The sequence below is a fragment of the Schistocerca americana genome, chromosome 7 (assembly GCF_021461395.2).
Source record: "Schistocerca americana isolate TAMUIC-IGC-003095 chromosome 7, iqSchAmer2.1, whole genome shotgun sequence".
NCBI classification, from domain to species: domain Eukaryota; kingdom Metazoa; phylum Arthropoda; class Insecta; order Orthoptera; family Acrididae; genus Schistocerca; species Schistocerca americana.
In genome coordinates, this window is record NC_060125.1 from 329,304,532 (window position 1) to 329,330,358 (window position 25,827).

General features: G+C 42.6%; 1 protein-coding gene across 1 annotated transcript in view; it reads right to left on the reverse strand.

Moving 5' to 3' along the window:
• The window catches only part of LOC124622915 (protein O-mannosyl-transferase TMTC1-like), a 675,090-nt gene that overhangs the window by 187,058 nt on the left and 462,205 nt on the right, over window positions 1-25,827 (reverse strand). The window contains exon 9 of the mRNA XM_047148705.1: window positions 18,270-18,459. Within this exon, the coding sequence (XP_047004661.1) occupies window positions 18,270-18,459 (190 nt within the window). The remainder of the gene's footprint in view (window positions 1-18,269; window positions 18,460-25,827) is intronic.

Sequence of the window (25,827 nt, forward strand, 5' to 3'; positions counted from 1 at the left end):
TCAACATTGCTGGGTGCCACTGGTGGGACTGCTTCTACTAAAATGTCACTTGGTGGTGTCTGCACCTGTTCAACATTGCTGGGTGCCACTGATGGACTGATTCTACTGAAATGATGTCACTTGTTGGTGTCTGCACTTGCTCAACATTGCTGGGTGCCACTGATGGACTGCTTCTACTGAGATAATGTCACTTGTTGGTGTCTGCACCTGCTCAACATTACTGGGTGCCACTGATGAACTGCTTCTACTGAAATGATGTCACTTGTTGGTGTCTACACCTGCTCAACATTGCTGGGTGCCATTGATGGAACTGCTTCTACTGAAATGATGTCACTTGTTGGTGTCTGCATCTGCTCAACATTGCTGGGTGCCACTGATGGAACTGCTACTACTGATGAAGTCACTTGTTGGTGTCTGCACCTGTTCCACAATGCTGGGTGCCACTGATGGACTGCTTCTACTGAAATGATGTCACTTGTTGGTGTCTGCGCTTGCTCGCCGTTGCTGAGTGCCACTATTGGAGCTGTTTAAATAATGCTGATGAAATGTTATGAGACTGCTATTTGCACCTGTTGACCATTGCTGGGTGCTACTGCTGGAACTGTCAACTACTTGTTTATTGAACTATTGACAAGATTTTGTGTGAATATTTGTATAAACTGATTTCTTGTGTATTTACTGTTAGTGAAATGTTATGAGACTCTTACCTACACCTATTCGTCATTACTGGTGCTACTTATTGAATGATACTTGTGTAAACTATTATGTAAAATCACATGTATGCAAGCATTTGTATTCCTTACTGTATTTTATATATTAAGTTTTGAAGGGTCAGTGCCAAGCCAAAATTTATCTAGTTATGTGACATTTACTTATTAATATTATCTTTTATTTTTGTCTGTATTTTTTTCGACGAATTTTGTGGTATTTTCACCACCAATGCTGGCAAAAATACCATCAAATTCTAGCCCGTGGAGAAGGGGCATATGAAAGGTGGCTACACTGGGTTCACAGCGCCAGAGATTGCGCCAAAGAGTTTTATTCCGCCGCCTCCACTGGCAGTGCTTGTTGAGATGTGGTAGTGGAGAGTTCTTGTCGAGAAGTCGTCGTGGAGAGTATTTATTGATAAGTGGGCAGTCGGAGTTCTGATGTAGCCGTGACTAGTTGTGAGCATGTTGTGTGCAGTTGTTCTGATGGGCTAGACAGCCGATGCTGTTCGATTGCGGATGTTGTAATGATCAGAGTGTACTTTTCGTCAATATATATGAAGGTAAGGAAAATTTTTTTATTTTTATTTCAAATGTCTTAAACAACAATGCCTCTTGGTTACAGGTTCAGTCAACAAAGCATCTGGCTTGTGTTCATGTATTAGAGTGTAATTCTGGTTTCTGCGTGCAAGTATAGTATTTCAGTTTTATTTAAGTAATTCAGTGTAAATGGTATTTAAAATATCTTGTCTTTTTGAGGAAGAACCGTGCCAGATGTGTACGTTGAATCACACTTCCACACACAGAACAGCTACACTTGTGCCTTGTTGTTTCGTAGCTTTCGTAGTTGCTGGGGACTTAATTAATTAATTGTGTTAACGGAAGTTTTCTTTCATTTCTTGTTGTTATTCTATGCAGTCAGATTGCGTACAAATACCAGTCAGAGCGACAAAAAAAAAAAAAAATTAAATTATTTGCATTCTTTTTAATTAAGCCCCCATGCAATCTTTGAAACAAAAACATATAAAACTATGGTACTTTAATGTATTAAATGAAGTAACCTTGAGGCAATATTCTACGAAGTATCAGTGGAGCACATATGTCAGTATCTCCTTTTTTTTCGTCCTGTTCTAGTCCAGAGATGTATAAGCGTGTAAAACATAAACCCGAATCACAGTCATAAAACGGACGACTGTCGTCATGTGTAAAAGCAAAGGACATCTAAAAAGGCAACTTTCGCTCGTTACAAACCAAATTATTAAAAAAAAAACACAATGCAGCACGGTTATAAATTTAATAAAGAGTCCCAAATATCGGGTATGAAAGATCCATCTAAAAATGTTCGTTATTGTTAAAGACCTATGCCAAAGGCCTATACCTCATGTAAGCACCTAACGGCAAATGTACAGCCAACCTGGTGCTGGTCAACTATGGACCCACTGGAACTGTAAATGAACCATAAAATTTTGTTACAACCTATCTTCAAGAACTGTAAAGGTCCCCCTTTCAAAGCCTTTAACAATTTTGTACCCTTAAATAAACCATACATACCAGGTCTCAAATATTATGTTCACCATTGCACCCTTGTGTGATAATCACAGACACCTAACCGCAAGAAACAAAACTAAAATACCCAATTTAAACAGTACATCCCTCCATATTAAAAACCCTTCTAGAAATAAAACCTAGTAAGCCGAAAACACATTTGGATATCTACAAGCCAACTACTACAACTTAATTATCTCAGTGTTGGGCATGGGTGCCTAAGACAATCTGGTACCCTCTGATCTCTAATCATACACGATAAATAAACATGCGGGCCAGCACACCGTCAGGTAAGGTGTAACAACAATACAAAAACGTGGTACAATCCGTTCTGAAACATCCATTACTTATTACCAAGACTGTAAACCACAATACCTGAAACGTCACATGCTTTTATATACCGATGTAATGTATATAGAGTCAAAGGGAAAGAAATTTAAACTAGACCTTGACCTCCATTATACCAAACCGCCAAGTATCTTGCAGTAAGAAGTAGAGTATGGGCAGACTAACCCAGGCACAGACAACTTGACAGTGGTTCCAGCCCATTATTCTAGCAGCATGAGCGGCATGCCATGAGAAGAACTACTAACTCTAAAAAAACCCTATACGAACTCAGGAACTTACAATGTGTTACGGAACAAGTATCCTTAGTAATTATGATACAACGGCTAGTAAAATATAAATAACAGCTGAGCTCTTTATCAAAATTACACAGTGATGGTAAGACAAGAACAAGCAAAATACCAAATGATTCACGATTGTTACTATTTTGTCCACCTGTTATGTGGTATTTTGCTGGTTCCTGTCTTACCATCATGGTGTAATTTTGATAATGAGTTCAGATACAGACAAATGTCCTCTATTGCTACTTCGTAAAATATTATCTTAAGGGTACTTCAACTAATACACTTTAGTACCATAGTTTAGTGTTTTTGTTGTTTTATAATTGTTTAGTTTTCAAATATTGGCATTGTGTTATTGTTTTTCGGTAATCATGGTCTGAGGGTGGCAGTAATGTGCCGCCAAAAAAAGTCGTGTGATGGAATAAAGACATACTCAAGACACATCTGTGGTGGTACTTTTTCTCATATATGTCATCAGCTTAAGTCCGTCGTCCATGCAATAATATTGACGTCCATAAATCGAACATTTCCGTTTTTCTGGTGGTACTGAAAAGTGAGCGTGTGGTGTCAATAAGCTGCTACTACTACTGGCCGTATCAAATATTACTAACGTGAACTGACGTCTGAAAATCAATGATAGCGGTACTGAAATAATTTGTAATCTACAAACTCGTCAGAAAACAGTATTAATTCACAATGAAGACATAGAACCCGTTGATGAGATTTTGTGTTTGGCACTACTGAAGAAAATGTAGAACTATTACATGTTTTACACTGGAATTAAAAAAAAAAAATGAAGTTTGGCAATGAGTGTAGTCAGAAGGCAGATATGCTAGTGAAGTTCTTTGATGGATTCTAAGAGATATATAAAAGAACGAAAGGAAATTAGATGACATTAGGAAACATGCAGGATCACTATGGACGGTTATGGAATAAAACAAAACTACTTTGAGGGGAATGAGAAAGAATATATCGAGCTGTGCATATCAAACTGTTGACCAAGAAGCCCTATAGCATAATATTTTGAATAAATTGATACCTTCTTTCACCGTTGCACATGCCTCTTGTAATATTTTTAACGTGACATGTCTTTGTTCTTACGACTTGTGACTCCGGGCAATAGTGCGACTAAGAATACTATCTCCCTGAGGCGCTTCGTTCTGTAACTGGCCTGTATAGCATGAATAGATGTTACCTGCTGTAGTTGACAAGGATACTGACTGCTTCATACATCCTTTGTGCGAGTTTTTATGGATCAGCCAGTGATCCTCCTTAGTAGATTCTTGACGTGTCTAACACATAACGCACGTAACGACATCGCTAAGCATGATACTATGTACCTGCGCATCCAACACCCACAATATCGCTATAAATTCCTACTCAGAGCTTACTTTTTATTGTACTACACATTAAAGTTTCTTCGAGTTCCATTCACTGATGGTGCAGGTGATAGTCTGGATGTACGCCTTTGTTCGAGCTTGAATTTATATTTAGAAAACGACGTAGTGGTCGTGTTGAAGATGGCAGTTAGTGTTTATCGTTTTAGAAATGGTATAGGTTTACGCACAATAATATTTCATTACAGTGGGTATCCCATAGGCTTCGACTTTTGTCGAATTTGCTTTATGCTAATGATCTGCAGTTTGATTTCAATTTCGGGTAAGAATTTGCCCACGAGGAGGAAAAATTAGTCCCATTTTCTGATGATACCAGCCTTTTTGTTACAGAATCGAACAAAGAAATGTCAGCAGAGTAAGGATTGAATAAAGTTCTTGTGATAGGTACTGACAGGTTTTTCACGAGTGGATAGGCTTCGAAATTTTGAACAAATACAGCTCGTCCAATGCTTTACTATCTAAAATATCCCACCTGCAATTAACAAATAATAAACTGGCTAGCGTTTCTAAGTCCTCAGTTGTTCTTATTAATGAAAAATTAAACTCAAAAGACCTTATAGTAGATTTGCTCAATGCGTTCCGAAACTTATGCCATAAGAATGACTGTCAACTTTGAAGATATGGAAGCGAAGAAGTTAAGTTAATTTGCGTACCTTCATTCACTGATGTCTTACGGGATAACATTAGGCGATAATTCCTCACTTACCCAAATAGTATTCTTTGCACAAAAGAAATTACATACACATACGTGTGAGACTGACAAACATACATCTTACAGGCATCTCTGTAAGCAACACAATATCACGTTACTTTCTTTGACTTACGAAAACTTTTATCGAGTTTGAGAGTTACATTGATATTTACAATTACGAGCCTCGAAAGAAAAGTGATCAGCACTATACTATAATTAATCTAACTTCGACACAGAATGGGTTGAAATATGGAGCTATAAAACACTTTGACAGTCTACCCACGGCAAAAACATCTGACAGATTGAAAAGTCTTTTCAGAAGTACATTGAGGGCGTATCTCCTTAAAAACTCTTTATACTATATAGAAATTTTTTACATGTTGCAGCACAAAACCTGTAACCAGACAACACGCAGCCACTTAAATGTCTTTTTTCTTCATTGTTATCTTCGTTGTGAATGCAATCGATGGAACAAGTAACTAATTAATTTCAACAACAAATTTCCATTTAGTTTATTATGCACTATAGTCACAACACATTTAAAATATGTAAATGGTTTTGCATGTCACTGGGCATCTTCAGATCATAAGAAGAAACAAGAAATTGTAGTTCCTGCGTTGTTAAGTAGGATGGTGCAGTCTTCCTTCGGACATGCATGCGTTGCAAAAGGAACCGGCATTGCGACGACTACAGTCGTTGTGAAATAAAGGAAATGTAGTCGCAGTTGCGAATACGAACAAGAGAGTTACAAGGCGTTTTCCATAACGTGCAGTACCACGGCGACCTGCCCACCCTAAAAGAAATTGAAAAAGGCCGTTAATTGCTGTTGAATTATGTCAACAACACACTTGTCAAAGAGGCACTAATACGTAAGTAGAGTCCAGAAACTGAAAATATCCTTTAGCACTCTGTTACCAATATCAACGTGTAGCACCGACTTCATGAACTGTTCGTCTCGGAAGGCCCAGCGGTACCGACCGACAGCTGTGTCATCCTCAGGCGACAGGCGTCACTGGTTGCGAATTTGGGGAGACCTCTGGTCAGCACACTTATTTTTTCGACCGTTGTCAGTTTTCGTTACCGGAGCCGTATCTTCTCCGCCAAGTATCTGGGGCCGCTAGCACCGACTTTCATGACTACCACAAAAGAATTAAGTAAAGTTAATTTCGTCTGTAGTTTTGACTTTTACTCTCAACAAACTTTTTAAACAGTTAAAGGGGCATAAGTAAGGACCTGATCTCGAAATATTGAATATGATATTCACTGTGGAAAGTGGCATTTCGTATTGAGACTTAAATTTTTGGATGATGTTTAACTAAAAAGTTTAAAACACAATGAAATACGGTAAAAGAATTTGTTACAAACAGTAAATATGTTTTTAAATTTTGAAGAATATAGGAAGCGGGTTGCATTCAGACCATGTGAGGACAGTTGAGGAGCTACTTGATTGAGAAGTAGCGGCACTGGTCACAAAAACTAACAACGGTCAGGAGTGCGGTGTGCTGACCACATGCCACTCCGTATCTGCATCCAGTGACACCTAAGGGCTGAGGATGACACGGCGGTCGGACGGTACCGTTGAACCTTCAAGGCCTGTTCGGACAGTGTATGTTTTTGTTGTTGTTTTTGGGCATAAAGTACACCCTCTACCCTTTTGTCATTGCTAGAGTTAAACTGCACGAGTGTGAGAAGGCACAGAGGACTGCTGGAAACTCGCACATCTGTCGCCAGTACCGCACACTGGCTGTCGGTTTCTCACTGTTTTGCTCATGCATTGGCAGACTGTAGCGACTGGCACACATACAACTCTTCACTTTAATGACAACCTGTAACGAGCGGTCTGTAGCAACCAGCGTGCTGTCTTAAGGAGATGACAGCAACACAAGGTGATTCTTACTAATTTGAAACAGCCCTGAAGCAACCCAGATGGGCCGGCCGGAGAGGCCGAGCGGTTCTAGGGGCTACAGTCTGGAACCGCGAGACTACTACGGTCGCAGGATCGAATCCTGCCTCGGGAATGGATGTGTGTGATGTCCTTACTTTAGTTAGGTTTAAGCAATTCTATGTTCTAGGGGACTGATGACCTCAGAAGTTAAGTCCCATAGTGCTCAGAGCCATTTGAATCAACTCAGATTAGGCCGAGACAAATCATTTAATATGAGACACACGGGGGTGAAACTATCAGGAAATACCACAAAAGTACGTGACAGATGTTGATCATATGAGATTACCAGATGACGTTCCTTGTCACACGAGCAGCGGTTGGACTTGTCGGTCCCACTCTTGCCGGTAGAGTGTAGTGTTACAGGTCACTACGCTGGGCTACTCAGATTCCATTCTTCCGCTATGCGATGTGATATGGTAGTGCTAGCGATACCGGAGCGTACAAGACTGCTATGAAACGGTTTACATTTAACAAGCTTGCAGACATGCATCTGTGTTATGCTGCTGCTAATTCCAATGCGCTTGCATCACTACGTATTTCGGAGAAATTCCATAGCGTGTTTACCTTCTCTCGAATCGTTTTCATCTGTGAATGGCGAATGCGTGGAACAGGGACCTTGTAAGTAAGTGAACACTAGAGGCAAAAAATATACTGTAGGAAGGTAACACAGGGCCGAAAATTCTGTCTTCTGAAACCATGGTCAGTTATCAGACAAGATCTAACGTATGTGAATGTGGGCTTTCCCGGTGTATACTGCTGATGAAATCTTCTCGGGCTTCCATCCGGGTAGCTGCCTCGAAAATCTTGTGGTCGTGCGGTAGCGTTCTCGCTTCCCACGCCCGGGTTCCCGGGTTCGATTCCCGGCGGGGTCAGGGATTTTCTCTGCCTCGTGATGTCTGGGTGTTGTGTGCTGTCCTTAGGTTAGTTAGGTTTAAGTAGTTCTAATTTCTAGGGGACTGATGACCATAGATGTTAAGCCCCTTAGTGCTCAGAGCCATTTGAACCATTTTTGATGAGAATGACACTCATCGAAACGTCGCGGATTTTCGACGCAGCTACTCGGCTGGAAGCCCGAGAAGATTTCATCAGCAAGATCGAGCACATGAAATGATTTATACGTCGGTACTATGTGCGAACACTACCGTTTCACATCGGACAATGCAAGAACGAAAACAGAGTAGCCTATCGTGGCGATTTGTAGCACTCTTCCATACCGGTGAGGGTAAGATGGACAAGCCTAACCGCTGACGTGCGGCGAGATGCGTCATATGGTGACGTTACATGTTCAACATCTGTCGTCCACTTTTAGGTACCGGGTAATCAAAAAGTCAGTATAAATTTGAAAACTGAATAAATCACGGAATAATATAGATAGGGAGGTACAAATTGACACACATACTTGGAATGACATGGGGTTTTATTAGAACCAAAAAAATACGAAAGTTCAAAAATTGTACGACAGATGGCGCTTCATATGATCAGAATAGCAATAATTAGCATAAGAAAGTAAGAAAAAGCTAAGATGATGTTCGTTACAGGAAATGCTCAACATGTCCATCATCATTGCTCAACGATAGCTGTAGTCGAGGAATAATGTTGTGAACAGCACTGTAAAGCATGTCCGGAGTTATGGTGAGGCATTGGCGTCGGATGTTGTCTTTCAGAATCGCTATAGATGTCGGTCGATCACGATACACTTGCGACTTCAGGTAACCCCAAAGCCAATAATAGCGCGGACTGAGGTCTGGGGACCTGGGAGGCCAAGCACGACGAAAGTGGCGGCTGAGCACACAATCATCACCAAACGACGCGGGCAAGAGATCTTCCACGCGTCTAGCAATATGGGGTGGTTCTAATAAAACCCCATGTCATTCCAAGCAGTGTGTCAATTTTTATCTCTCTATCTACATTTTTGCGTGGTTTATTAAGTTTTCAAATTTATACTGACTTTTGATCACCCGGTACTTCCAGACATTTGTGTCCCCACGTCTCTTACATGGAATTACTTCTCTCAGCGTCAACTACGTCACTTCAAGGCCTTCTAAACGTGAATAGGAGTCACCCTGCGTTCTACAGTGAACGTATATGGGAAACATCGGGGCAAAAAATTTTCACGACATGAAGGTTAAGCAAAAACTGCTCAAGTGTATGAAGGCCGCACTGGAGCGCTGGCATCTCCAACAACTATCGCCAATATCGCGCACTGACCGCCGGTTTATCACTGCTTCGCTGATACATCCGCAGACTGCTGCAGAGTTAAGCGGACTGCCATTAGAGCTTTGCCGTCGCTGATCCGCCGTGTTTTCGCGGTACCGGCGGCGCGCGCGCCCTGCCGACTACCTGCCGCGCTGGGCGCTATCGGAAACCGCTCGCGGCGGTGGGTGGGGTCGGCACTGGGGGAACCCTTTGAGGTGCCGCCACAGAGAGACCGCAGCCGCCACTGCTGCCTGGTCCCCACCAGCTGTTCTGCACCACGCGGGGCTCACCGCCGAGCAGACGCATCATCTCATAGCCGCAAGGCAGCTGTCAGTTGCCCCTCATCGATTACATTTTTGAGCAGTGAAATTACATTTATAAATTAACTTATCAGCTTCTGTCACTTTTATTTGCAAATACATATAAACACGTAATGACATTCCTCATATACGTTAGCATCAGCTTATTGATCATAAACATACCTTAACAGCATAACACACATCGTCGTCGTAATAATAACATCATAAAAACTCAGCCAAACCTCAAAAACGTCGTAGCTTTCTGCAATAATTTGAAAACCTAAAAAAATTCTCATCTACCTCAAACGTACTTTAAAATCATGATCCCATACCAAATACATCATTCAAAGATCTCATAGTATCACAATGGTTCCAAAATATATGAACAGTTCACAAACTGCAGACAAAATACAATTTCATAAGTGTGAAGTTATCCAACTGCGTAATTGCGTAAAAATGTGTCACTGATTTTGGCATAAAGCGTTTCGGCAGCATGCTGCCGTCATCAGTTGCCTTAAAATTACGTGTACATGAATATTTAATTGCAGATTCCGCCCAGGACGAGTATCGATGTGGGGGAAAGGTCAGAGCAGGATGCTCTTCGCGGAGAATATCGTCACAGTCGCAACATGTCGGGGGGGTCGGTCTATTGGAGCGACCGTATCCGCAAATACCGCGATCCAGAACTTTTCCTTCGGCCTTAACTGTTATCCGAGGCCTTCGATACACACCACTGATAGTGGCCAGCTGGCCCGTGTTTGCGTTTTTTGACTCGAATCGCTTCCTGGGCTGTTTACGCACAGTCAAGACTCGACTACTAGCTAGCTTTCACTTCGTGTAATCACCATCATCGACCATTGGTCTCTGGATCGCTGCCAGTACGAGTGATCATGAACTATAAACTTGTGTTCTGTTTTCGCCGAGCGGCATGCGCCGAATATCTCCTCTAAGAGTCGCCATGTGCATTCTTGCTGGTGCTTCAGTAGATATTGGCAATTTAGTTTTTGTAATGTGTATCTGGGGTGAGCCCAGATAATAACTGCTCGTCACGTCTTTCATGCGACCCACAGTGTCAACATCCACTGAACTGACAAAAGTCACGGGATAGCGATATGGACAGAGACAGCGATGGTACCGCGTGCACAAGATATAAAAGGCCAGTACACTGGCGGAGCTCTTATTTGTTCTCAGGCGATTCACGTGAAAAGGTTTCCGACGTGATTTTGGCCGTAAAACTGGAATTAAATGACTCTGAACGAGGAATGGTAGTTGGAATTTTACCCACGGGGCACTCCATTTCAGCGATTATTAGGGAATGCAACATTCCGAGACCCACAGTGTCAAGAAAGTGCCGAAAAAAAAAACCAATTTCAGACATTACCTTTCACCACAGACAATGCTGTGGCCGACGGCCTTTACTTAAAGACCGAGAGCAGCGGCGTTTGCTAAAAGAGAAGCACCACAGAAATCAATGTGTGACTGACGTACCTATCCTTTAGAACAATGCGGCGAAATTAGACGTTAATGGACTATGGCAGGAATCGACCGACGTGAGTGCCTTTACTAACAGCACGACACTCTCTGTAGCGCCTTTCCTGAGCTTGTTACTGCATCGGTTGAACTCTAGACGACTGGAAAACCGTGGCCTGCTCAGCTAAGTCAACATTTCAGTTGATGAGAGCTGATGGCAGGGCTATAGTGTGGCGCAAACCCCTACGAAGCCACAGACCCAATGTGCACTGTGCAAGCTAGTGGTGGTTTGGTAATGGTGTGGGCTGAGTTTAAATGGAATGGACTGGACTGGATCCTCTGGTCCAACTGAACCGCTAATTGATTGGAAGTGGATATTTTCGGCTTATTGGAGACCGTTTAAAGCCATTCATGGACTTCATGTTCCCAAACAGTTATGGAATGTTTATGGAAGACGATGTGCCATGTCACCGGTCCACAATTGTTCGCGATTGATTTGAAAAATATTTTGGATTGTTCGAGTGAATGATCTGGCCACGCATATCTGCCGAAGTGAATCCCATCAAACATTTATGGGGTATAATCGAGAGCTGAGTTCATGCACATAATATTGCATCGGCAACATTCTCGCGACTGTGGATGGCTATAAAGGCAGCATGATTTATTATTACTGCGATGTACTTCCCAAGACTTGTTGAGCCCATGCCACATCGAGCCGAGGACAAGAACGTCCATTACAATCTACATCTACATCTACATGGATACTCTGCAAATCACGTTTAGGTCCGTGGCAGAGGTTTCATCGAACCACCTTCACAATTCTCTATTGTTCCAATCTCGTATAGCGCGCGGAGAGAATAAGCACCTATATCTTTCCGAACGAGCTCTGATTTCCCTTATTTTAACTTGGTGATCGTTCCTTCCTATGTAGGTCGGTGTCAACAAAATATTTTCGCATTCGGAGGAGAAAGGTGATTATAGGAATTTTGTCAGAAGATTCCGTCGCAACGAAAAACTTCTTTCTTTTCATGATGTCCGGCCCAAATCCTGTATCATTTTTTTGACACTCGCTCCCATATTTCGCCATAATACAAAGCGTGCTACCTTTCTTTGAACTTTTTCGATGAACTCCGTCAGTCCTATCTGGTAAGGATCCAACACCGCGCACCAGTGTTCTAAAAGAGGACGGACAAGCGTAGTGTAGGCAGTCTCCTTAGTATGTCTGTTACATTTTCTAAGTGTCCTGCAAATAAAACGCAGTCTTTAGTTGGCCTTCTCCACAACATTTTCCATGTGTTCCTTCCAATGTAAGTTGTTCGTAATTGTAATACCTAGGTATTTAGTTGAATTTACGGCTTTTAGACTAGACTGATTTATCGTGTAACCGAAGTTTAACGTGTTCCTTTTAGCACTCGTGTGGATGACCTCACACATTTAGTTACTTATGGAACTATCCCATGAGCTGTTAACTCAGCGTAAAACATCGGTTTGTTTCTCATTACAAACAGAATTAATTTTAATTCGTAATTTTGTGTGCCCATTCCAAAGACTGCTCCAAAATTAGTGTAGCCCGATATTCGTTTTATCGATATATGTTAACAGGGACAGTAAGACTCTAAGAATAAATTTCAATCCAGCAACAACTCAGCAGCGCTGTATGCTTGGCGGTACCGGCGGGCCCAGAACAGTGCTAAGTCTTGGCTGGAGTGCTGGTTATTCTTCGTGTTGTACTATCGCTGTTAACACATATCGATTAAACGAATATCGCTCTAGAATAATCTAGGAATTCTCTATGGAATGGGAACGTAAAATTCCGCTTTAAAGGCGTTTTCTTTGCAATAGGGAACACACCAAACACATTACGTCGACACTGGGCGTGGCATGAAAGACGTAATGGGGACTATTTGTTTGGAATGACTGCAGCGTCTGACGATTTGTAGGAGATACACCCTATATAAACCCTACTCGGCGTTGTTAGAACACCTTTTATAGTTTATGGTCACTGACAGTGAGGCGGACCGGTAGTCGATGGCGTGGTCGATGTCGTGATCGATGGCGAAGAATATACACAAGGTGCCTCTCCCAAGAGTCGTCAGGGGCATTTTCTCTGCTGTTTCGACACATGTATAGCGATTTCGTTTTTGCGATGTGTATCTCTAGTCATCCCAAGCAGATACTTTTCTTCAACTGTTTCGTGCGACGGTATGCGTAGATTTATTTCCATTAACGAACAAAATGATTTTTCACATCAGAGTTTTACGTTCCTATAATAGAGCGGCCCAAAATCAGTCTAGTACGATATTTGTTTTGTCGCTGCGTGTTAACGGGGACATTAAAACACGAAGACCAGCAAGCATTCCAGCAGCAACGGCGCCGCCCTGGCCCGTGCTCACTGCTACCGCCATGCAGAAGCGCTCATCAGTCGCTGGCATTAAGCTCTCCATGGAAGACGTGACAAGCAATACTCCTCTGGTCGAATACAGCAATATATCGCAAAAACACGCAATACAAATATCCGCTGAAATTTCAGGGAGACTGCGGCTGACGGCTATTTCACTTTGATATTACTAAATTAACAAAGTACCTATAATATTAATGAAACAATCATTCCGCAATGGAGATTCTTTTGAAAAACTTTACATTATTAGTTTCTAGTCTACCAGTAAGCAAGACCTTTTATTGAGCCATAAGTTAAAAATTTATAATAAAAAATAACAATTTATAATAAGCCCACTCGTGGTCCTATTTACGTAACGTGTAAAGAACAACTGCGATAAACTGGCGTGGGTGGCCAGTGTCCGTAATGTGGGCTGCTATTACTGATTTAGCATATTTATTATTTAAGTGATAGTTGTTCTTATGAAACTTTCCGGCAGATTAAAACTGTGTGCCGGACCGAGACCGCCTTTCGCGGTCGAGTTCGAGTCTCGGTCCGGCACACAGTTTTAATCTTCCAGGAAGTTTCATATCAGCGCACACTCCGCTGCAGAGAGAAAATCTCATTCTGGAAACATCCCCCAGGCTGTGGCTAATCCCTGTCTCAGCAATATACTTTCTTTCAGGAGTGCTAGTTCTACAAGGTTCGCAGGAGAGCATCTGTGAAGTTTGGTAGGTAGGAGACGAGGTAATAGCGGAAGTACAGCTGTGAGTACGGGGCGTGAGTTGTGCTTGGGTAGCTCAGATGGTAGAGCACTTGCCCCCTGCTTCCTGTAAAGAATGTGTGTTATTGCCGGAAGTTGCAGAGGGGAATGTTCGCGCGCAATGACCCCTTTATTAAGTGTATCTGTTGAAAATACGTGAGTAAAATATGTGTGTGTACAGAATGTGGGTATAGAATGGTATCATTTATCTGTATTATTTTGATGAGACAAGGAGAGGATGAAGTCCTTTGCCGGTACGTAGGGGAATCTACTCCACTTCGATAGCATCAAGGTTATTGACGAGGTCAGCATACCCAACGGACTTGTTGTGCAGAGGTTTAGATTTTAATTCCGGATGTAGGTGAATACCACCCCCAGGGCACGAACTGCATACCTCCAGGATGATCCCCACAGCACAGACGAATGTAAGCGACCTCAGCAATGGTAACTATAGACCCTCATGGACTTGGTGGTGATTTGTGACATTCTAATTAGAATATGTAGTAGTAGCAGATAGGGCAATAATCAGATTTTCAACATCTGAAAGTTGGTGATCATCACAATTAGAAAAGTATCTGACTACTCATTTGTCGTCTGTTATTTCTGGCACGTCATCACTTTGTATTTTTTCCCCTTCGAGGGCAAGTTAATAAGTAAAGCGTATTTTTTCTCCTTCATAGGTAGACAACGTGACACTGCTGCAATATGCCCTAAACTCGCTGTTGTTCTTGGGTGTTGGCTTCGTTGGTTCATTGTTCTATTCGAGGCTAGTGTAGAGTGTTTCGTGAGGACCACATTTTCCATCATACAGCCTATTGACTCTGTGTCAATAGCTCTCTTGCACTCTCTGAAAGGACTGAAGCTGTGGAGATTATTTACTGAATACAGCCGCAGAGAGAACTGGAACTTTCGGGAGGATAATTTTTTTTCGAAGTGGATAATTATCAGCAACAGATACTTGTCGGGTATCACTCTCTCTCTCCCCCCCCCCCCCCCGGCCCACACTTCGAAACGAACATGAATGTCGAGGCAGGTATGTGAATGATCCACGACGATCGTTGGGCCACTATAGGTGACATTACATGCATATTCGCCACGGTTTAGCATTTGCAACTGTTCTTCAGTCTCTTAGCTACCACGAAGTTCGGTACCACTTCAACTAGCAACATAGACAATGAGTTACCTACGGAAATTCCAAAATCACATTTAACGTTTCCTGTTAGTAATAGTCGATAAAATACAGTGTAAGTGTCAATTTTCTCCTACGGTAAAACAGTTCAAAAGTGAAACTTCTGTAGAGGAGTTCATGATGACAGTGCTTTTTCATAAGAGAACTCTACTGCTGATTCATTACACTCCTAAAATGTTAATAGTGACAGTGTGAGGTACAGCGAAATATGGCGCCAAAAACCAAAAAAAGGACGAGAATTCAGCAAAGAAATGTGTGATTTCGCTTGACAGGTGGAAGCATATACAATATACCTCTGTCAGCTGCCACTTTCGCCTCTTCAAAAATGCAGCCACCCAGGGCAATGGAGAGACGCGTAGCCCATGCGGCGAGCACCAGAAACGCAGATGTTTGAGCCATTTCGCAAGCATACATAGGGTAGCCTGTCGGATGCTCACGCCTCACTTAAGAATGGACACCTTGGAAACAGTGTGGCAGACAAGGAGAAGCGTGCTAAAAACTATGGACCCCTCCAATCACTGGAGCGGAGAGTCAAGAATGCACCCGCTGGGACGTGTGAATTCTTCCTGCTCGCGGCAACCGCTTTTACCTGTCTTAGAAGGCCAGAACGTGTTGACGGTTCCAACATCTAACAGACACTGGAAAGCATCATACACAAAACGCCAACAATTCACAGAGGGAGGTGTGTGAAGCTAGAGAACTGCGATGGATGTCAGCGTGCTTAAAATGACGTACTCTGGACAGGAAGGACTTTATTACAGTTCACGAACGCCAGAAGATTCAACACGAGACTATTCAGGCCCCTCACAGAGAGAGCCATTACGAAGGATTGTTATGTGGCTGCTAGGAAACATCCACCCGGCACTGGTAGGCGTGGTCATGAAACAGTGATCAGTCATATGGCGGCATTGCCAATTTAGCCCGGCAATGCATAACGTCGAGAGGAGAATCGTTGGGCTGGAGATGGAGGAAAAAGGAGAGAGAGTGGGTCGGTGAGACGGCACGGAAGTGAGAGGACATGGAGGCTTTTCGACCAAGCATCCACCTTCCGACACCGGGAATGCGCTGCTTCGGCTACGGGAACACGCGGCAACTGGTCAACGTGGAGACCGCTCGGGGACCCGCTGCGCAGGCACGGCACACCTAGTAGAGCTGCCGAATCGCGTCACACAGCTACGAGGCGACACGCCTTCCAGATACAGCACCTGCCACCGTCATCACCACACACACACACAAAAATAAAATAAAATAGTTCAAATAGCTCTAAGCACTATGGGACTTAACATCTGAGGTCATCAGTCCCCTAGACTTAGAACTACGTAAACCTAGCTAACCTAAGGAAATCACACACATCCATGCCCGACGCAGGATTTGAACCTGCGGCCGTAGCAGCAGATCGGTTCCGGACTGAAGCGCCTAGAACAGCTCGGCCACAGCGGCCGGTCATCACCACACAGACGAATACGAAAAATACAAATGAAAAGAGGCAATTCTAGAGATTTTACTAATCTCATACAGATATGATTTTATGCACATAGACTAATGCAGTGAATGAGAATTTGTACCAATTCCAGGAATCGTAACCGGGTCTCCTGGGATAGCCACTGAGTCACCTTGGCACAGCTGCTCACTCAACTGCAAGGATTACCCTGGCACGCTTCTCCTCGATCCAAATTTTCACTGCCATTCCAGTCTATCTTATATTTGCCCTTAAACACGATCGGAATTGACGAGGCTCCCCATGTTCCTGTAATAGCAGCTCAGCATCGAACGAAAAGGGAGACCCAGTCCGTAACCAAAGTGCAGGTACTTACAGAAACGAAATAACACAAATTCAGAGACTTTGCTGGTCTCATAAAGCTACGATTTTATGTACATAGACTGAAGCAGCGAGTGAAAATTTGTACCAAGACCAGGAATCGAACCCGGGTCTCCTGCTTTTTAGGCAGATGGGTTAGTCACCAAGGTGCCTTGACACAGTGGGTCCCTCAGCTGCATGGATTACCCTGGCACGCCTCCCTCCTCGATCCAAATTCTCCATGCCGTCCCACTGTAATCTACACATGAGTGGAATCGCCAAGAATTTCCATGTTCTGTAACAGCGCCTCAGCATTGAACGTAAAATACGAAAAATCGTGAGATGATTCGTTTTCCCCTCATTTCCCTTAATAACTGACTCGTGTCCATGCCCAGTCAGGTCAGCTCTGAGATTTCAATTTTCTTGTTCTGTTTTGCGTATAAAAGTTATTGAAATAAATGCAGTCATTTCATTTTGTATTTATATAAACAGTCTGCTCCATTCGCTAATCCCTCCCTTATGTCATAGGTTTTGATTTTTGATTTAACTTCATTACTGATGTCGAAAAAAATGTTCAAATGTATGTGAAATCTTATGGGACTTAACTGCTAAAGTCATCAGTCCCTAAGCTTACACACTACTTAACCTAAATTATCCTACGGACAAACACACACCCATACCCGCAGGAGGACTTGAACCTCCGCCGTCCATGACTGCAGCGCCCTAGACCACTCGGCTAATCCCGCGCGGCTACTGATGTCGCTTAAGTATTGGCATCCTGTGCAATATGAAAGTTTAGTGAAGGATTCAGAACATTTTGGCCCTCAACGTTGGCCGATTTCATTAGTCACCATGTCAGATAGGAGGATTCTCAGTTACCAACAATACTCAAAATTTTGAATTCTATCTGTTGGCGCACCTATCGTTCAGTACTCACATAAGAGAAAGAGGTTTCCACCTTTAATGTCTGATGCAGATGATTCTAAGTTTGTTTTGTCGGGTGAAGAGGTTGTGGAATGATGAAGCAGTGAATCTGCATGATTCTTCCACCTCAGAGTCAGGAAGCTTGAACAAGATGCACCAAGTGCATCAAGGCTGAGGGAGATCCGGTACAGATGTGATGGTACTTACGACGTTGTTTTCCCAGTTAAATGTTTAATTTTAAGAAATTTGGTGTCTGGAATGCCCTTGTTTTGTGGTGTAAAGCCGTGAAGTGATGCACTTAATGCTGTGGCACTGCCGCACGCTGAGGGTTGTGGTGCTTACCTCGAGGTCGCTGATCCCGCGGTAGACGACGGCGAGGCTGCAGAGGAAGAAGACGGCGGTGGCCAGGTTGCGCGAGTCGGACAGCTGGGTGACGAGCGGCACGGAGCCCATCTGCCAGTCGTGGCTCAGCGTGGCCGGGCACAGCAGCAGCCAGCAGTTGAACGCCGCCAGGTAGCAGAACGTCAGGAACCTGCGCACCGCCACGATTACTGCCCGCCCACGCGTACAAGGAGCTAAGGCTGCATTAAAATCAGCCAACAGGAAAATGTGTACAACTGAATGGGTTATAATTTTGCTCTGATCTGCGCCAACAACCATCGGTGTGACCAGGGTCGTTTCTACTATTAGGCAACACTAGGGGGCCTCCAAGAGTGGCAACATTTTAGGGGCGGCAAAGGAGAAAAAATTAATTTTAAATCCAACAGCGAAATAATTCAGCTAATAAAGAAAAAATGAAAAAGAGGAATAATTAAAATTCTGGTCTCTTTTCAAAATTCTTCGGAACAGTTAGTTGATAAGTCTTTACTTACCTGGACGAAAATAAATATAGTGCCTTGCCTGCTTCAAAACTAAAGCAGCCGCTACTGCGTACGGAGTGGGAACAAACGTGACCTTGACTCATCTTTTACGAGCGCTGCAGCGGAGGCACGTGTGCTCGCTTGCGATCGCGTTCCCACTTGTTTGTCGCGTCATTTATATTGAATATTCAGCAAATTCTTCTTACTTCCATTATTTTTGGAAATAGAGGAAAAAAAATAAGGACATTTGTTGTCCTCAGTCCTTTTTAAGAGAAATGAAGACAAAGCATGAAAACTGAGGAGTATCCCAAGAAAATGAGGACGTCAGATCAGCTTCATTTCACAATTAAAATTATTTACAGGATCTGTTTACAGCCACATCGGTTGCACAAAGTATTTGTCAATTGACCATGGTCTTGACTGCACTAGGGCAATTTTCTTCAGAATAAAAAGGTACATGGAATACATGTAATCCCACTACGGTTAAAGATGTCTGAGAAAAAGTGCTCTCGCCAAACAAAAATTTCAAAGGAAAACTAAAAACTAAAACTAAAATGAAAAAGTATAACATGATTGTCAACTGGTTCCAGTTTTTATTCCTGTGAAATTTCTGTTTGACGAGAGCACTTTTGCTCAGACGTCTTCAACCATAGTGTGATTACCTGTATGCCATGTAACATTTTATTCTGATTAAGTGAAATTAAAATTATAATAGATCTGCATTGTTGTGACGTTTGATCTGTGGAGGGGCGGGACGCCGGCTAACCGATGTTGTAAAAGAGAGGAGTTTTCGTTTTTGAATTCTCTTCCAGGAGGGGGAGGGGGGGGGGACACCTTGCAACGGCCCTGAGGTTTAATATGGAAGAAACCGAGATGCGGAAACAGAAGCACTAACTGATGCGAATTAAGAAACGTTAGAAGCGACAACGGTCTTTCGTTTGGTCCCACCGTCAACAATTTCATCAATGGAACGGAACGACTGAAGTCTTTGAAGACAGTTACTACCTTAAACATTTTTTTGAAGGAAAGACATTAGACATTTCTCTCTCGTCGTCAGTCAGTCATTTTGCGCCGAATATCTGACGGGGTAGTGGTATTCCAAATGTGGTCCAGGCTTTCGCTTAGAGTCTAACCCTTATCATCACAGAGCGCAGATCTACGCCGCATATAGCTTGTACTTAGTATACTCTGAAGAGAACCAAACTTAACCTTAAAACATTTGGGCTTACATCATTCCTTCAGAAATGTCACTTGTACTCTCAGTTCCACAGCTATTTGTGCTGATAGACAGAACGTACGTAATTACTAAACTTGTGTTGGTATATTGGGATTTCCATTTTCTTCGAAGATGTCCACTATTAGTCAATTTTGCTGAGCTGACAGTACCACAGGACACGTAGCAACTTCGGTTTTAAATATTTACCTTACAGCGTCGCCTATAGGAGCTGATCTATAGCAACGCCTACAGGTGATGTACAGACCTTTCTGTCACAACAACATCTATAAAACAATAATTATCTCATGGCGGCTTGAAAACTGTCTGTCAATATGGCTAGCGACATAGCGGGAAACGTAATGAAATGTAACACCTACAGCCATCCTTAGGATGTTATTTATTATATGGTAGCCGTATCATAAATAACATCGTAAGGACGGCTGTAGGTGTGAACGGCCGAGGCTCTCAAACCTCCAATCAGAAGAATGGAAATACGAAAGTGGTGCTTCTGGGGCACTACTATCATATAAAATAGTGTTCCTTTAATCTTCTATACCTAATTACAAGGGATTTCTGGGTTTCGGTAATTTTTAACAATCAACGTAATTATAGAAAGATATTGCTTTCAGTCGGGGGATTTCAACTGTTTTTAATATGTTTCTGAGAATATACATGTGGGGAAATATATATACTATACATGGTGTTACAAAAAGGTACGGCCAAACTTCCAGGAAACATTCCTCACGCACAAATAAAAAAAAGATGTTTTGTGGACATGTGTCTTGAAACGCTTAATTTCCATATTAGAGTTCATTTTAATTTCGTCAGTATGTGCTGTACTTCCTCGATTCACCGCCAGTTGGCCCAATTGAAGGAAGGTAATGTTGGCTTCGGTGCTTGTGTTGACATGCGACTCATTGCTCTACAGTACTAGCATCAAGCACATCAGTACGTAGCATCTACAGGTTAGTGTTCATCACGAACGTGGTTTTGCAGTCAGTGCAATGTTTACAAATGCGGAGTTGACAGATGTCCATTTAATGTACGGATTAGCACGTGGCAATAGCCGTGGCGCGGTACGTTTGTATCGAGACAGATTTCCAGAACGAAAGTGTCCCGACAGGAAGACGTTCGAAGCAATTGATTGGCGTCTTAGGGAGCACGGAACATTCCAGCCTATGACTCGCGACTGGAGAAGACCTAGAACGACGAGGACACCTTCAATGGACGAGGCAATTCTTCGTGCAGTTGACGATAATCCAAATGTCAGCGTCAGAGAAGTTGCTGCTTTACAAGGTAACGTTGACCACGTCAGTGTATGGGGTGTTCTACGGGAGAACCAGTTGTTTCCGTACCATGTACAGCGTGTGCAGGCACTATCAGCAGCTGATTGGCTTCCAAGGGTACACTTCTGCGAATGGTTCACCCAACAATGTGTCAATCCTCATTTCAGTGCAAATGTTCTCTTTACTTATGAGGCTTCATTCCAACGTGATCAAATTCTAAATTTTCACCATCAACATGTGTGGGCTGACGAGAATCCGCACGCAATTGTGCAATCACGTCATCAACACATATTTCCTGTGAACGTTTGGGCAGACATTGATGGTGATGTCTTGATTGGGCCCCATGTTCTTCCACCTACGCTCAATGGAGCACGTTATCATGATTTCATACGGGATACTCTACCTGTGCTGCTAGAACATGTGACTTTACAAGTACGACACAACATCTGGTTCATGCACGATGGAGCTCCTGCAAATTTCAGTCGAAGTGTTCGTACGCTTCTCAACAACAGATTCTGTGACCGATGGATTGGTAGACGCAGACCAATTCCATGGCCTCCACGCTCTCTTGACCTCAACCCTCTTGACTATCATTTATGGGGGCATTTGAAAGCTCTTGTCTACGTATAACCGGTACCAAATGTAGAGACTCTTCGTGCTTGTATTGTGGACGGCTGTGATACAATACGCCATTCTCCAGGGATGCATCAGCGCATCAGGGATTCCATGCGACGGAGGGTGGATGCATGTATCCTCGCTAACGGAGGACTTTTTGAACATTTCCTGTAACAAATTGTTTGAAGTCACGCTAGTACGCTCTGTTGCTGTGTGTTTCCGTTCCATGATTAATGTGATTCGAATAGAAGTAATAAACTGAGCTCTAACATGGAAAGTAAGCGTTTGCGGACACATGTCCACATAACATATTTTCTTTCTTTGTGTGTGAGGAATGTTTCCTGAAAGTTTGGCCGTACCTTTTTGTAACACCCTGTATATAAAGTCATATCATATGGTATTAAATTTAATTGTGAATGTGTTTAAATATTTTTGCTCTTCTGTTATTTATACATTGTGGTTGTACTTTCACAGCGATTATGATTTATTTGGCTGGTGTTCTCATGAGGCATTACGATCGAAACCGGAAAAAATACCTATAGAAAAATATCAGCCACCATTCCAATCAGAAAGGAAATGTGATCAAAAGTTCATGGACTGGACTAAATAAAAAGTGAATCACTGTACTTGGAGGAAAAGCTCGATCGTTAAGAATTACTTTCATTAGAAATGGCTAAAAATCAAGGAGAGAAGTAGGTCAGCACACCCGAAAAGTACTGGTGCTTCTAGTGGAAAAGAACCAACGGAAAGGAAGTTATGTGAATCGTATGAAAAGGAAAGTTTTACTGCCATTTGTAAAAACGGCCACAGATCGTATCGGTGAGATATGGCGTTCACACAGTGTTTAAATCAACAAGAAAGGTGCGTCCATACGCTTGCCACAGCAGGAGTACATAAAATCTCTTGTACATACTGTAAAGCGCACATGGGAAATAAAAAATAAGGAACATTAACTCTCGGTTTAAGTAACACAAGAGCAAATGCCTTCTGGGAGACATCGCAAATCAGGAATAACTGGGGCAAGGGAATCATCAGTTCGTTTCTTCAATATTACAGTTTTATCCATGTCGATTAGTAGCTATGCTAGGTTTGTAAGGAGAGGTCACGGAAATTCTAAAGCTCAGAAACAAAGTTAACAGAAAGGGAGAAGATATGTTATTAGACTTTTGTGGGAGTTTGTGCTAAAAAATATAGCATATGTCAACTCTTTCCCATTGCAAGCTCAATATCACATGTCGGAGCGACTCTGCAAATTCGGGGAACAATCTGATGACGCCACTACCAGACACTGCGTGGTAGCACAATTACTTAGATTGCATAAGTTTGAAAGTGATATCTGAGTCTTTATAGCCTCTGACAATGTTCTCAGCTTTGGGAGACACACCTTAGGCACAGAAATATGGTCGTACCTGAGCCTAAGGCGCATAAAACAAAGATCTCCGATTACCGTACATACATTGATTTTTACTGGGACAGCAGCTGTTGTACTTATGGGCAATAATGATAACACCTCAAGCTGTATGTACTATATGTAACATATCTGTGACTGGTTTCGGTGATGTGATCCATGTTCAGGCCCCTAGATAGAGCAAACAATTCATTAATCATGCTATATAAAATACAACATCATAATACCTACACATACTTTGTTAAATGATGAAAGGTTAACTACGTTATATTGAACAAATTTTCGTTATCTGTGTGTGTGTGTGTGTGTGGTTGTGTGTGTGTGTGTGTGTGTGTGTGTGTGTGTGGCTATTATAGTATTAAAACTTCAAAGACATCGTAAAGTTTGTAATAGGTATCGGAAACCGAAATAGCTTACCCTGTATCTTTTATGGGGTCTTAAACCTATGTTGGGCCGGCCGTGGTGGCCGAGCGGTTCTAGACGCTTCAGTCCGGAACCGCGCGACTGCTACGGTCGCAGGTTCGAATCTTGCCTCGGGCATGGATGTGAGCGATGTCATTAGGTTAGTTAGGTTTAAGTAGTCATAAGTTCTAGGAGACTGATGACCTCTGATGTTAAGTCCCATAGTGCTCAGAGCCATTTTTGAACCTATTTAGGCTACGGAAGCGAACTGTATTCCTATGCCTCTGTCGCAAGAAGCCGTCAAATTCTGTGGTGTACAGTGTGTCATTGGTATGGAATGGGATATAAAGATGTAATAGTTGTTTGAGAGTGAATCATCTGGCAGAAGTCATTTCCATTTACGGTAAAGATATTATCTGCGAATACATCTGTTCAGATGGTGTACTGTGGTTGTACATACGATTTGGTTTCTAGCTGTGAAACTAGATGGTATGTAATAGGAACATATGGGATAGTTAAGCAGGCATTAATGGAGTAATCCTGTTACACTTTCGCGTTAGATGTATCTTCAAATCGTAATACATTGTATAATACATTATTAGATTTCAATTTTAACCAGTTTAGCTACAACTGTTCAGTTATATGATTAAATCTTTTACCATGCAAATGAAACATTGTACATAACAGAATTTGACAGTTTTATGTGTGTCATACAGGAATACTATTCTGCTCCTAAGACTGTTAAGGAGTGCAGTATAGGATATATGGCTTCACAATAACTGTTACAAATTTGATACAGTGGAGGCACTGTCTTTACAGTTTTAGTACTTAACTGGCCACACACACATTGAAAGTGTGTTATGGGTACAAATACAGAAATTTTCATTAGTGACAGAATACAATGTACTCAATAATATCACATCAGTAGTTTCTTCATTTGTAGACTAATCATTGTAGGTATTACGAGTATGATTTTAGCTTGGTTAGTATCTCCAAGTACATGTGGCTGGAGCAAGCCATTAATTCCTACTTTCTCCTGGGCAGCAAGTCATGTGTTGAAGTGTGGATGCCAAACTGTTAGTATTTACTGCAGGCGTGGTCCAATTTGCGGTTCAGTTACGACCACGTGGAAAACACGAGGTAGTAATTTTGTGATGTGTTTATATGAAGAATATTTGAGGCAAAGGAAGAAAAGAAGCGGCACACTGATGTGTGGATGTCTTAATGAATCACATATAAAAAAATCTACTTATACCTGTAAAACCCTGTATAATTAAAACTGCTTTAGTCTAATGGATTAAAATTTCATCATTTAAATTGTAAAAACAGATACTATAATCATGCTTTTTGTACAGTAATAAATGCAATGTTTGCAGTATCTAGGGACTGAAGATGGTGGATTGTGGAGAGTATCACCGAAAATGATCACAAATAAATAAAAACTCATGAATTTTTCTGTAGGAAATGGAAATTTGTGGTAAGGTGTTATGGGACCAAACTGCTGAGGTCATCGGTCCCTAAGCCTACACATTACTTAAGCTAACTTGAATTAACTTATGCTATGGACAATACACACACCGATGCCGGAAGGACGACTCGAATCTCCGACGTGGGGAGCGGCACGGAGCGTGACAAGAATCTTGAGATTGCCCGGCTACCCCGCGCGGTTACTACAGAAGATATTATTATTATTACTGCATATAAGATTCCCCAAGGACGATGACTGCGAGAATTCAGTCGCGGACAATTGCAAAACAACAATCTCGTCAACTTACGCAGGACGTTGGGAAAACTCGTAAGTTGAATTGATGCCTCAGGTCCACTTGTAACGGAGGAGTATAGGCGCGACCATGGTGGAAGTCCAATTTATCGCGTGTCCCCAGCTCGTTCTCGGTCAGAGATTCTGCTGACGCCTTCTACGGGGTAGCAAGTGGGGTAGGATCGGCGCGGTAGACGAGGTGAGTGGTTGGTTGTGGTGGGGGGAGGGGGGGAGGGGTAGGAGGAGGCGGCAGGGAGGGGTGTGGAAGTGTGGAACGGGGGTGTCTGCTAAGCCAAGAGCAGGCGGGCGCGGCGGACGGCTTAGCGGCGGGAGGCCCGCGCTGGGATCGGGGGT